At 40.7% G+C, this 14,741-nt stretch overlaps 1 protein-coding gene across 2 annotated transcripts; it reads left to right on the forward strand.

Annotated features, from left to right (window-relative positions):
- Positions 1-4,480: 4,480 nt before the first annotated feature.
- On the forward strand, positions 4,481-10,687 carry NUDT11 (nudix hydrolase 11). Of its 2 annotated transcripts, XM_016134160.2 has the most exons (2): positions 4,481-5,186; positions 8,705-10,687. In XM_016134160.2, coding segments are annotated over exons 1-2 (495 nt in total). In that variant the 5' UTR covers positions 4,481-4,692; the 3' UTR covers positions 8,706-10,687. The 2 variants fall into 2 exon arrangements, with proteins under 2 accessions (XP_015989646.1, XP_036083082.1); XM_036227189.1 differs by lacking the exon at positions 8,705-10,687 and having other exon boundaries at positions 4,481-6,361.
- Positions 10,688-14,741: the final 4,054 nt, after the last annotated feature.

Consider the following 14,741-nt stretch of genomic DNA (forward strand, 5'->3'; position numbering starts at 1 on the left):
ATGTCCAATGTACACGAAGAAGCAAAGAATTTGGGAACATGTGAAGAGTGAAGAATGATTTGAAAGACACAACTCACCAAACCTACCCAAGTGAAAAGATAGATTATGGAGCTGCCTATGTTCACTCATCTTTCACTTTAAATCTCTAATAAACAATTAACAGGTATAATAACAACTGTCCTTTGTGATCCATGCAGCTTATGGCGTACTCTTCCATTCAGTCACCTTCCCGTGATGATGCTTCTAATACTGCTGTCACTTTCCAATCGACCTGCTCCTTCCTAGCTCAGAAAAAAAATGCAGAAATACTTATCCCAGCCTTGTTGGTCTCAGAGCAGATCCTCTCAGCTTTAGAACATTACATAGAAGCTATGTCCTCCTAGGTGCCTGGATCTTCCCGGTAGAAAAAAAAAATGAGAGAGGAGGGAGTTTGTACCAAAGCAATGGCATGTACTGTGTGTCTCAACAACCTTCAACGTATGTGAAATGTGCCATAGTGAATGGAAGAGGATGACCTTGGAGTCAGGCAGACCAACGTGTGAGCCTCAGCTCCGTCACTTGCTGCCTTATTTAATTTAAACCCGTCACAAGCCGTATCCTAGTCTGCTTAAGGGGGATCTTGATAATCACTTTTCAAGTTTCCTCGTAAATAAAAATTAAGTGCATAAAATAAAGCAGACCTTCAAAAATCAAAATTCAGGCTGAGGGGTGATGACAAAATAGAATATCTTCCTTTCCGTATACTTCATTTCATTTTATACTTGCGGGGCAGGACATTAAACTTTATGTTGTTAAGTAACATGTCAAGGTGACACACTTCATTGATAGGAATGGGATAGGCACTGAGGTGTTCTTTTCACTATGTTGTGCAAGAGAATATCCAGATGGAAAATACATTTTTATTAACTCAGTGACTCTTAGCAAATGAACACTTCACCTAAGTCAACTCTGAATCTTACAAAAAAAATAATGCCACAAAAACCACAGCTCTTGATGAAAATAATCCTTTCGACAAGACATGGTGACATTGTGAGGGCATAGGCTATAAAGACATGAAGACTTTAATACAAATACAAAGTCCACTCTAAGCCTCCTCTTCTACAAAATGGAAATAATAACTGCCTCCTTAAGATTGAATGGCCTGTTGGTTAAATAGGAAACAGGGCTCAACACAGGTGGCACATAGACTACGCAGCAAATATTACACGTCTTAACTTTATCCTTTCCTTCCGACTCCAGGGAAAGTTTGATGTCAACCTTTTCAAGCAGGGGTGAAATTTCTACTATGAGAAATATTTTCTCTCTCTTTACTGTTGGTTGGAGTTTCATGGATGGTAGATAATGGTGTGTTATGTAGCTTTTGATGCATAACAAACTGCCCCCAAATTTAGTGGCTTTAAACAACAACCAATTCTTTTGCTCATGATTCATCGGGTCAGAAATTTCAGCGGCGCTCAGCAGAGTGGTCCTTCTGCTATTGTCAGAAGACTCCCTTATGCATCTGTTGTCAGTACCCTGGTCAGCTAGGTGGCTCTGCTGGGGGCTGGATGCTCTAGGATGGTGTCACTCACTTTTCTGGCAATAGGTTCACTGTCAGCTGGGGTGCAGGGGATTGATTCATGGGCCATGGGTCTCTCATCGTGTACCTAGCCTGGGCTTCTTCACATGGTTTTCATCTTGTCTGAAGAGCAGCAAGACAGGGAATCTCTGCCATGCAAACACTTTCCAATTCTCTGCTTGCTTCACACTTGCTATTGTCCCACCGGACAAAGGAAGTTCCATCTCCAAGGCCAAGGACAAATGTGAGAGGAGATACAGGCAGTCATGCATGCACAAATTGCAGTTGTTACTGGAACTGGCTACTATTACAGTGGTTCATCAAATGACCTTGTTCATCGCTGGAGAAATACTTAACCTTGGACAAACCACGCAGAGGAATGTTAGTCTCTCACAAATGATTTTGACTCTTCTTTAGAACAAGTCGTAACTATTTTCCCCTATTACTCTAATAAATGGATGATACAATTATTTTATGAAATTCTGGGGGAAAAAAACTAATTTCAAATTTTCCTTGGCATTGTACTAAACCTATAAGTTGTAGGCCTCTTTATCCAGAAACATGCTGTGCATGTCTTTGCCAGTAGGAATCCAGCCCTTGCCTTTTTCCATATTATGATGTTGCTATTCTTCTCCCTTCCAATAAACATGTCCCCAGCAGAGGCATATTTCACAGGCATAATCTGATGTGGAAGTGATGTAATAGACTAGAAAATGGTCCATCCGGTGAGACAAGGAGATAATACCCAGTAATTGAGAAGTAGACTTATGACGAGGCCAGGGCCTGGTTTGGTCGCCCCACTCCCCAGACATCTGTCTAACGTTCCAGCTTTGCTAGAGTTGCTTTCGCTTTATTCAAATCACCTTTCAAACTGGGAACAAGTTTATCATTTTCGATTACAATGTCCTATCCATATTTTTAAGGATCCCTTGGTATAAATTATTTTGGGAAAGTTGATATTGCTACCGTGAATGTCATTATTTCCCCATTCCATTTTCTATATGATTATTGCTAGAATACATGAAAGCTCTTGGTATTTTAAATATTAGTATTTCATCTACCATTTAAAGAAATTCATTTTATACCATTTCTTAGGTGTTTCCCAAAAATATATTCACATCATCTGCAAATAATAATTTTGTCTTTTTTTACCAAAATGATGGACTTTTTTTCTCTTTACAATCTTATTACACTGGAAAGAACACCTGAAACAATATTTAATAATATTGGTGATAACCGGTATATCTGCCTAGATCCTTATTGTAACGGATTTTTTTTTTAGCAGTTTAACATCACTTGTGTATTTGTGAGTATGGACACACTGAGGAATACAGCCTGCTAAAGCTTTCTCTCTCCATTATTTCTAGTCACGGGGTATTGCATTCCTTCACGTGTTCCTGATCATCCATAGCTTGCTAAAATATGGTCAATCGTAGTAGTGTCTTTATTGGTTGAAGTCACTCTCCTTATGTCTCCATTGTATCATTGTCTTTATATATGACTCATACATTTTTATCACATTATGCTCTTGATTTTGCAGGTGTCTGCTGTCACTAGGAACAGGATTATTTTTACGAGCTACTTGGGGTATAAATGGAGTCGAGCAGACCCTGGGGAGCTGAACTAACTTGTTCTTTAAAAACTGAACCGTATGTTTCATAACTACCTTCTACGTACATTTCAGTCGATTTCCGCTTGATAAAGGAATTATTTCACCGGGAAAGTAAGCTTTCATGATCCTCCTACTTGCCTGATGCCAGCACCGTGTGTTGGTAAGAGAGACAAAGTTGCAATCCGGCAAAAGTTAGAGGACGTCAGAGGTCTTCTCTATAAGGCTACTGTTACAGCAGAGAAACAATAGAGCATTTTTTTTAAGAAGGAAGGCTTTAGGCTGTTGATTTGGGGGCTGGGTGTGTGTGTGGTGGGGGAGGCGCCACTTCTCAGCCTAGAGGATAGGATGGCCAGAGACGTGAGAGAGCACCAAATGGCCCTGTTGCAGTCCCACACGGGAGACTTCTAAAAATCAAAATGTAGTAGGCTATGAAGGGATTTCCACAGGCACATTTTTGAAAACCCGAACCAGTACTCTTCCATAAGAAGAAGGGCGGAGCATGTGGAGGGTGGAGAGTCTTGAAATTTAATAAAACACTACTTAGTGTGTTTCTCCAGCTGTTGGGTGACTATGACGCAAATGCGAGTAGGTGAGGAGCTTACTGATGAGGAAACTGAGGAACAGGGGCGGCAAGATGTCAATAGGGTCGAAGGAAAGTGTTATGAGCTGTGCCAAGATGCCTGGCAAGGTGAAGAACCTGTTGAAGAAATAAAACTGCATGATATGATTCAGCAGAGATTAGGTAAGTCTTTGATCCAAGAATACTGAGGATAATTTTGACAAACCGGAGTCTTGGTATAATAAATAAGCCAGTACCATTCATTATGGGCGATGATGAAAATGCACTTGACCCCACCCGCTATGTGGAAAATGACTGCGTGTGTGTTTCGGGGACCCGGTGGGCAGAGAGAAGAAACAGCCCGCGGCGCCACGGCCACGTTCGTCGCCACCGCACACGTGGACACAGTCTTGGCCCAAGTCGCAAAGCGGTGAACTTAACTCCACGTAAAGGAGATTCCCAGCTCGAGATGTGCGGGGCGCCTGCGCAGTGGGCCCGAGGCGCCGCTCTGCAGGAGCAGCGAGACCCCCGCCCCCGCCCCCGCCCCTCGCCCTCCGACGGGAACGCGCACGTGGAAAGGGGACGCGAACGCGCACGCGAAGGCGCCTCACCTCCCTCTACCCTGCAGGGGTGGCTGAGGAGGCGACGCGCACCGGAGCCGCGGGTGGGCTGCGTGCGGAGAGGCGGTCCGGGGGTGGGGCGGCGGCGGCGCCTCAGCCTCCTCCGCGCAGGCGACTGCGCTCGCGACCCGGGCCGCAGAGGGCCGGACTGACTGACTGACGTCCTCGCCGGTCGTCCCCGCCCCCGCCTCATCTTCTCTTAGGCTCTGGGCTCGCGGGCTCGCGGGCTGAGGCGCTTCTCTTGCCTGCCCCTCGCAGCAGCCCTTTCTCTCCGCAGCAGCGCGACGGGCGGCAGCGGCGGCGACCCGAGCAGCAGCGAGCGCGGGCGAGGGTGGCCTGGAGGATGAAGTGCAAGCCGAACCAGACGCGGACCTATGACCCGGAGGGCTTCAAGAAGCGGGCGGCGTGCCTGTGCTTCCGGAGCGAGCGCGAGGACGAGGTGCTGTTAGTGAGTAGCAGCCGGTACCCAGACCGCTGGATCGTGCCGGGCGGGGGCTTGGAGCCCGAGGAGGAGCCGGGCAGCGCGGCGATCCGAGAGGTGTTCGAGGAGGCGGGAGTCAAGGGGAAGTTAGGCCGGCTCCTGGGCGTCTTTGAGCAGAACCAAGATCGCAAGCACAGAACGTACGTGTATGTCCTGACTGTCACTGAGGTTCTGGAGGATTGGGAAGATTCGGTGAGCATTGGGAGGAAGCGAGAGTGGTTCAAAGTCGAAGATGCGATCAAGGTCCTCCAGTGCCACAAGCCCGTGCATGCCGAATACCTGGAGAAACTAAAGCTGGACGGTTCCGCCACCAGTGGAAACTCCGTGGCCCCGTCCGTGCCGGGGAGCGACCCCTAGTATGTACCGCTCCTGCACAGACCTCTCTGCTTTCCACTTGCCCTAGAACACCTTGTGCCCGCGCACCTCCAGTGCCATGTGCGGGCTTCTCGGGAGAGGGAGGCTCCTTTTGTTTCCTTGGCAGACCTCTGAATCACGCTTGCAAACTGTCTCAGTTGCCAGGCACTGTTTTCGGACAATTTGCACGTTTTTCAGATGCTTTCAAAGTCGCTTCTTGGTGGGGCTGTTTAACCGAGTTTGGAAAGCCTAAGCCACATGGGGTTTTCTTTGAGGTGCCTTAACTGCTCACTCGGCCCTTGGGGGTGTGTGGGTGTGTGCGCGCTGTGGTTGGTTGGTTGGTTTTTTATTTTTTTATTTTTTTTAACATTTCACACGTGTGTGCGTGTGCGCGCGCGCGCGCGCATTTGTGGTATCAGTCTTGTGGTTTGTTTTGTAGTGAAGGCCTTTAAAATCTGATCACCTGGGTTGTGTGGCATCTTTCGTTATTTTTTTTTCCCTAACTTGTTTCCTCATTCACAGCATAAGCCCTTCTGTTGGGGAAAATTGGTTTAAATGATCAGTTTTGAATTTTTAAAAACGATTTTAAGAAATTTGACATCTTGTGCTCTTGCCACTCTCGACAATAATTTCACCTTCAGAAATGTGATCTGATTTGCCCTTTTCAGAAATTACTTTATTCATATGTAGATAATTTGATTGTCAGAAATCGTTCACAGCTGCTAATTTTTCACTGCCCACTTGATATGACCATTCCTCATATAGCCCAAATGTAGTCTAACAAAATATTACTGTGTAGAGTACACATTTCTCAGGAAGATATTATTAGCCAAATACATCCTGAGGTGGATATAGATGTATCTTATTATCACAAAAACGGTATTCATAGAATATGATGTAGCATGCTGAACTTTCAACTCCCATTGCCCCTTTCTCAGTCCCCTAGAACAACCATGGTTCTCTCGGTATTAACTAGTTTTTGAAAGAAAGGTATTTCACATATTTGAACTTGGTGACATTCCAGTTTGACTTTCTGATTACCAGTGCCACGGGAGTGGGATCTATTGTGATTACATCCCAGTTGAATGAGGTTTTTTTCTTGCTCTTCATCTCTTACAGAGTTTCAAAGTGTTAGAACACCTGAACAATGTCTATTAAAGATTGAGAATATGTACATATTTTTGCCTTTGTTAGATACAAGTACAAATTAAACTTCCAAAGTATTTATGACAGCATTGCTCAAATATATATTTGATATATCAGTTTCATTGAATATGATTATTGAGTGTTTTTCTGCTTTTCTCTAAGTGATATATCAAATATATATTTGAGCAATATTTTTAATTTCAAACAAATTGACTTTTACTATTCATACAGTCTCAAATAGACCCAAAGATATTCTCCCCCTCAATAACCTAGTTATTCGATTCTAGTAACCGGATTCTTATTTTATAGCTATTATTGAAGATAAAAACCTCTTCCACCTGAAATGCTGTCATAAATACTTTGGAAGTTTAATTTGTACTTGTTTTTCTTAATGACATTAGTGAATCATCTTGTTTTGTTCTTAAATTATGTATCTAACAAAGGCAAAAATATGTATTCATATTAACCATTATTAAGACTTATTAGCTTATAAATATCTTGTGGGTTTTTCCTTTGACTTTTTATTTGGCCAGAAACATTTAGAATAACTTGTGCTATTTTTCAGGATTGGCCATCAAGTTCATTTAAGTAGTTTTTGTGAAATATTCTCTGGAGCCCAGCCTAGTCAGAATAGTTAAAAACTCCAAGTATTGATTTTTCTTTTCCAGACTAAGAGTTTCAAGCTAAAACAGGTGACCAGAGGTAGTATATAGACAATTTCTACCACGTCAGCACTCCAAAGATTGATGTACAGTTTGGATTTTTTTCTCTTTCTAAGAGTGTTAAAAAGTCACTTGTACATTTCTTTAGTTTTTCAGTCCTCCCCTTCATAAAAAAAGGAGAAAGAGGACTCTCCACAGGTAATTGAGGTTTGCAGACATGAATCAGAAATTTATTTTCTGTGTGTTTTATAAACATTTTCAGCTGGTCAAATATTTTATTGTTATAAAACTGGTTAATACAGATACATAGATATACTGGAAATAATTGGTGCTGTGTCTATAATGTATAAAAATTTTTTCAAGAAATTTATATGTGTGCAGTAACACAAATAAATAATGTAAATTGTCTGGGTAGAACTTTTACTTTCAGGTGTTCCATGTGTGGGAACCACTGGGCACTACCAGAATTTTATCAATATTTTAATGGTAGTTGTCTCCTAATAAAACTGTTAATATTATATTTAGCAGATTTTAAATATTTATAGGCAGACAGCACTACGAGAAGTGGAGATGTCATTGGTGGCTGAAGTAAAACATTTTTATGAGAGAGAGTTTGATATGATAAAAACTACAATGGGGCTGTAAAGTTGGACAGACCTAGGGTTGAAAACTGGTTTCAAGTTCTTGCTCACTCTACTTTCAGCCAAGTTATTTAACTAGCTGATGCTCACGTTTTTTTTTTAAGAACTAAAACTTTATTTGAACAATTACGGACGAAAAGACTTAAAATCTAATCTGTGCAAGGTTTCTGTAAAGCAGTCACATCATTATGGCCAACACAGAAAGAAGAGTTAAGGTGACAAAGGCAGGAGAGGATCCGAATTAAGACTAGGAAACGGCTGTTTCTCTGAGCTGCTTCTGGCTGAGGGTTTCCAATACCCAGGAGAAGAAAAACTGGTAAATAAGCTTCAGTATAAAACTCCTGCATTGTCAAGAGTGTTGCTTCATGGCAGTTTTAATGTTGAGCTGCTATATAGTAAATAACTGGGCATTCTTAATACTTGAATATGGAATATGTGCACAGGGAAAGGAAATAACAATGCACTTTATAAGAACTGTTATAAATTGGAAAATGCAATGTCTTAAAACTTTAAAATTGGCACAAAAAAAAGTTGCTTAGTAATTTACTACAGTTCAATAATTAGAGGGAATTTTCTGAATGCTGAGTACTTTTTGGAAATAATAAAATAGATACTTAATAAACTTCTTTAAGGACCATTTCCTGACCACCTGTGTTAAGATACTCTCCTCTGTGTGTGTCATGGTTCTCGCAATTTATTGCACTTAACTATTTGCATGGCTGAGTGGCCACTAACCACAAAGTCTTTGATGGGTGGGATCCAGCCTGAATTATTTTCATAAACCCAGAGTCCAGAACAAGGAATTAGGAATTTTTGTTTTAGATGACTACATGACCACCCCCCTTTTGCAAAACTAGTATCACTGATTTCCTGACATTTTTGTTTCATGATGTTGACCTGTAAGTCCCTCAGCTGCTTATCCAGACTCACATTGCATCTGCATCAGATTACTCTTGGCTTTCCAAATGCAAAGTGAGTAGTACAGGTAATAGGCTATTAGTAAATTTGTCGATTGGAGGAATTGTTAAATTAGTATAAGCCTGCTAATCATATGTTGGTTTGTCTTTCCAGATGAATAGAAAAGATATTCAGGATTGCTTTGAAAGAATAATTAATGTGAACCATCGATCAATGGAATTGTCAAGTACAGTGAATACTTCCATGTTTCCACGGAGACAGCTCATCTGGGTTTCCTCCTACTTCTTGGGGCAGCCCTTCCCAGTCTATTTTACTGACTCCTCTTGCCCTGGTCCTTGTACTGTTGTATGTGAACAGACTCTTAATTCATCACCTATAGCCTTTTAATGTGCTTTTTTGATGTGTCTGTCTTCTCCATTAGACTGTAATATCCTTGAGAACAAGGGCCGTGTTTCCTTACTCTTTGCATATTCTGCATCTAAGACACTACTTGAAATATAGTTGGCATCACTGAAGGTTCTTTGATTTAATCCATGCTTTGTCATCCCTTTGTGATAAAACATTCCCTTTCCACTCTGGCGTTACTAGAGTATATGCTGTCTAGGCACCGTGTTTTTTAAGAAACTTTTCAAGGCCATTGTAACATGTTTGAGGACAAGAATTATTACTTGTATTTCTATGTCATACCACACAGTGGCTAGCACAGTTTTAAGATTACCCCATCACTTAGGGCAACATTTTGTAGAATCAGTCCTTTGTGTGACTTTAGTGTTTTTGTACTGTTGTTAATTTGCTTAAAATTTTATTCAAAAAATTTCACTTGCTATAAAACTAACTAGAAAAGTAAATACAATGAACACAAGATAATAGTGTGAGTTTTTATAAAAATAAATTTTAAAATGATATACAAATAATAAATTTGATGTTTTTGCAATGCCCTAAACCACTTCTTTCATGTAATCTTAGTATCTCTTTAAAGACTGTTTTTCTCATTTTACAGATTCAGTATACTGTATTATTTGATGCCAGAGCCAACAAAGACTGCAGTGTAGGCAGTTTCCAAAGTTAGTTACTCCTCTTATCTTGCCTAGGGTTTTTTGTTTGTTTGTTTTGTTTTGTTTATTTGCATCTTTTACTGATTCAGTTGGTCACAGTTTTCATCACACTTTCTAATACACTCAGCTAACTCCTTATCTCACCTGGTTTCTGCATGTGAGAGTGCAGAGGACTGAGACATATTAATTGTTGTCACTGGGAAAAGGCATTAGGGGGGAAATTTTTCTGTGAAGGGGGAACAGAAAAATGAAGGATTTAAAAAGAGAAGTCTTGGTTGGGTCAGCTGCCTCCAGGAGGACAACTTTAATAAAATGACAAAGATGTTTAGAGAAAATTTTATGGAGTTTTTCCATGGGGTTTATACTGTCAGTGCTCTCCCCAGCTCCCTATAAAGTGGCTTTCTTTTGCATTATAAAGCAATTACAGGGAAAAAACTTGTGCTTTATTTTAGTGTTACATCCTTCCTCATGGTACCAGAGAAATGTATTGATCCCCCAATCATTGCAGAATTTTAAATAACACATTTCCCTAAATTATTGGGATTTTTTTAGGTGTGAAATGGTACTGTAGTTATGTTTTTTAAATCTTTATCTTTTAAAGAAGTATAAATTTTACAGGTAAAATGATATGGTACTGGTATTTGATTCAAAATAATCTGAGGGTGGGATAGTTGAGCATACAGACGAAACATGATTGGCGATAAATTGATAATTGTTGAAGCTGTGTGATGATATTTCAGAGTTCGTTATACTATTCTCTATACTTTTGTATATGTTTGAAAATTTCCATAATAAAAAATTTTTAAAAACTTTGGCATTTACTTGCAGGCCCCTTCCCTCTATCCCTGAGGAAAGGATGGTCAGAAGACAAATCCACAGCTCAGACTGACTCCTCCCCTTCAGGAGCCTAGGTTTTACTCCTGAGTTAAATATATTTGCAGACTTACTCTTCCCTTACTGTGAATGCTTTCCTTGGAGATCTCCCAGTTCCATGTGCAAAAAGACCTTTAGCCCCATCAGTATGCCAAACATGACCAGAAAGCTTTAAACTTCAATGATGGCCATATGCTTAGGTTCCAGATGAGACAATACTCCTAGTACAATTTATCTTTAAAAAATTTGATTTTCCTGATTACAAAATTAATTCATCTAAATTTCAGAAAATTTGGGCAATTCCCCTCAAAATAAATGAATCAAAAATAACACTTGTCCCTCTACCCAGAATAACCAAGTTCGAAAAATATATATGTGTATATATCTATTCCAACCTTTTTACATATCAAATGTAGATAAGTGTAACCTAAACAAATGGCATAGGTGAGCCCCTTCCATGAGAATATTTCCGAAAATCTATGATCCATTTTACTGTTCAGTACATATCACACAGTCACCTTGCTGTTCCTCAGAATATTTTAAGCTAATGCTCAGGACTATTGTAGAATTTGTGCTACTTCTGTCCTGCACAAGTGCGGCAGGCATGACACAAAACTTTGGTCTGAGGTCTCAATCAAGCTCTCACCAAATCCTAATGCAGGGTGGAATTGGCCTGTGTTTTCGTTTTGTTTTCCTAATTCCCACACAAACTACTCACTAAACACTGAGGTTGGTCGGGTCTGGCATCGATTCAGAGGGAGTTCCCCTTTAATAAGTCACGCGATTACAATATATTGGCTAAAAATATAGGCCTGCTACTACCTTGTTTTCCAAAAAGTTCACTCTGTCTTCTCTGGAGTATCAGCAAGCTACCATATCACTACCTCTCTAAAATCTCTGGCCCTCATAATGCTGCTGTCATTGTGGGCACAGTGGTTTTCAACTGGGAAACAAGAAGGCCACCACTCGACTCGGGAAATGGAATTCTAGTTTCTCCCTTCTACCTTTTTATCCCAGAATGTGCTTTTATCTTCCCTAATTTCCTACAGCACACCAGAAACCAGGCCATAAATTAATGAGATTTTACTGAAGATTACCATATTACATGAGGCATATGTAATAGAACACAATTTACAGTACTGCCCAGGTCAGATCTTTTCCAGATTCTATTGCAAGACTAGTTCTCTAACTCAGGCTGACTCCAAATGACTCCCTCTGCACCAGCCCCCCATCGCTACCATAGACAAAATGATTCCTATACCCATGGACAAGGAAAAGCTGCTCCTTCAATCACCAAACAATACTCAAAATATATCAAACTTAATTTCCCAGAGTATAAGATACGAACCTGAAGTCAATGGAATGGATCGATGGGCTAGAATGTGGGTTGTGGATAGAAATTCGGTTTTACTCCAAAGTTCATGTTCAGGATTGACAATACAGTGAACCCAGTGCTCCACTTCTTTTCAATGTGGTAAATTTAACACTGCCCTACATAATCATACACAGCAGAATGAAGAAGCAGGCTAGGACCTCTAGAAGTTTAGACTTCTTTGGGGTCAATGCTGAGGATATAGGACTCAGAACAAGAGTGGTATTCTATGCGGTTTGGTTTATTGTTGTGGGATTTTGTTTTGTTTTGTTTTGTCTACTAAGTCATATTTAGACCTCACTTCTTGGATATTACAAAGACAAACTGCAAAGTCAATTCTTAGTATACAGGATCAATTATGGCATTACACTCCCTGGTGGACATTTTAGGAATTAGCCCAGTCCTGGATGTATTTTACTTAAAGCGAGGAAATCTTTCCCAGGGACACTCCGCTGCCCAAGGACACCTTATTGGCCATGCCTATTTATAAATTACCTTTTACTAATCCTAAATTAAAGCTAATATTTTCTATATATGAAGAAAAGTCCTCTACCATATTTTAATCAATAAAATTTTGAGTTATTTAAGCTATGTTTTTTTTATCTAGCTTTAATCTGGTAGATAAATAGGAAAGTATTTGCATTTATCTAGTAATTCCATCCTCATAATTGAGGTTTAGCTGTGATAAGGCTTTTCAGAACTTTAGGCCAAGAATTCTGTTACCTCTAGGAATACCTGGGTTGAGAAAAATCAGGGCCACTGTCTTCATGGAGCTCTCAGTGTTTTGGGGAGACAGAAAATAAAACAAGAAATGTCAACTGAATATACTAAATATTTTTTGTGATAGTGAAGATTGGGGTCTGCCAGTACATAGTAGGGGGAACTAACCTAATTTAGCAGAGATGTGGGGTAGATTCTCAGAGGAAGAAACAGGTAACTTGGCATCTATCTGATGGATGAATAGGATTTAGCCAAGAGAAGTGGTGGGAGGGTGTTCCAGAAAGAGGGGAAAACAGATGTGAGGTTCTGGAAGCCAGATGCTTTTAGGGACAGGAGCTTGTTCATTATATCTAGAACATAGTCTGAGGGTACAGAGAAGAAGAAAGGATCTTTTAGAGATGAAGCCAATGGGGTAAGAGAAAGCCAGATTATAGAGGACCTGATATGACTTTCTCAAGGATTTGAGGAGAGGACACATGAAATAACTTTATTGGAAGAATGGAAAATTGTTTGAAAAGGGAGAGAATTGTGGTAATAGTCCAGGTGAGAAACGATGGTGACCTGAATTATGGTGTTGACCATATCGATAGAAGTGGACACATTTTAGAAATATATAGGGTTTAAAAGGGGCATGAGTTGTTTAATTGGATGTGGGAGATGAGAGAGAAGTAGATATCATGGATATATTTAAAGATATCTCCCCAAAGCAACTGAGTAGATGATACCATCCCCTTAGATGAAATCTAATAGAGGGAAAGCATTAATCATGTAGGGCTGAGAAGAAATTAGCTTAGTTTTATAACGGTTTGTTTCTGGTACTCTAAGATTAACTCGGAGATGTCCAAAAGACATACACAGACATGCAGCTTAGGAAAGAAAAATTGGCTGGAGGTGTAAATTTTTGAGTCATCAGTAAATGGGCAGTAGGTGGAGAGGTGGATATACATACTATCATTTAGAGAGGGCAATGAAGATCCCACTGAGGAGTATCCACATTTAAGGGTGTGTGCGGAACTTCTAGGATGATGTGTGAAGATTTTGGTGGACCCACTCCCTGAACTCTTTAATTGGTGACAATTACGTGTATATACACATACACGTACTTGTGTGTGTACACTCATGCACACACATTTAAAGTCCCTAGAAATTGTCATAAGGGCATACAGCAAATGAATAAGCATTTGTTCAATGAAACCTACGAAATCACTAAAAATAGTGAGAATCTGTGGCATTTGAGCTATCATTTGTTTCATCTCCCCCAGCTACATGTGACAAACTCTATTCCAGATATGGATGTGCCCATGAAAATTGGGGCTCCCTACCCCCTCAGTTTCTAGCTTAGGGCTATGGTTTCACCCTAGGAGGAGAAGGCCACCAAGGTCTCATTCCTTCACAGTCTCATGTTGCAGAAGCTCTCTATTCCAGGCAAGCCTGAGCTGGACAACTAATTCCCAACTGTAGGGTGAGGGCTCTACCTCAGGCATGACAGGCCAAGAATAGTGGGATCTCAGTGTCCTCTGACCTAGGTCATCTGTAGAGGGAAGTTTCTACATGGAGATAAGCAAGCTGAAATAACTAGGGGCTCTCTTCTCCCCATGAGTGCCCAGTGGGTTGTTACAGCAGAAGTGGCCTACTATCCCCACCCCCTAATTCAGGTATAGAGTTTCTGCCTGGGTGGAGAGGCAGGCCTTGAGAACTATGCACAGCAGCCTTGACTGAAAGGACTGAATTTATTTGGAAAAGAACCTGGAAAAATTCATGCCTAAGGGTGTTGTTGAAAGCTATGGTCATCTTTACAGGAAACAATTAGAAGGGGCCTGGTAGCTCTAGGCTACTAGGAGCAACATAGGGAAAATGTTATAAAAGAACTAGATTAACATATACCTAAAGACCACTCCACCAAACAACAACAAAATATACATTCCTCTCAAGTACATGGAACCTCCTTGAAAATAGGCCAGATGCTGGGCCATAAACATGTCTCAATAAACACTTCTCTATGTCGCTGAAGAACAATTGCAACAGATTTAACATCTGCGCACCAGCAGCTGAATGGCTGTTCCCATCTCTTCTAGCTTCGAGTTGCAGAAAAGCTCTTCTACTTGATTTAGCAGTCCAGTGACAGATAGTTCCCATTTCTCCCAGGTGCTGCTCTTGAAAAGATTTAATT

The sequence above is a fragment of the Rousettus aegyptiacus genome, unplaced genomic scaffold (assembly GCF_014176215.1).
Source record: "Rousettus aegyptiacus isolate mRouAeg1 unplaced genomic scaffold, mRouAeg1.p scaffold_m13_p_9, whole genome shotgun sequence".
Taxonomy (NCBI): domain Eukaryota; kingdom Metazoa; phylum Chordata; class Mammalia; order Chiroptera; family Pteropodidae; genus Rousettus; species Rousettus aegyptiacus.

Excerpts from the sequence above, each read along its gene's own strand:
- NUDT11 (XM_016134160.2), top strand. The coding sequence starts at position 4,693 with ATGAAGTGCAAGCCGAACCAGACGCGGACCTATGACCCGGAGGGCTTC.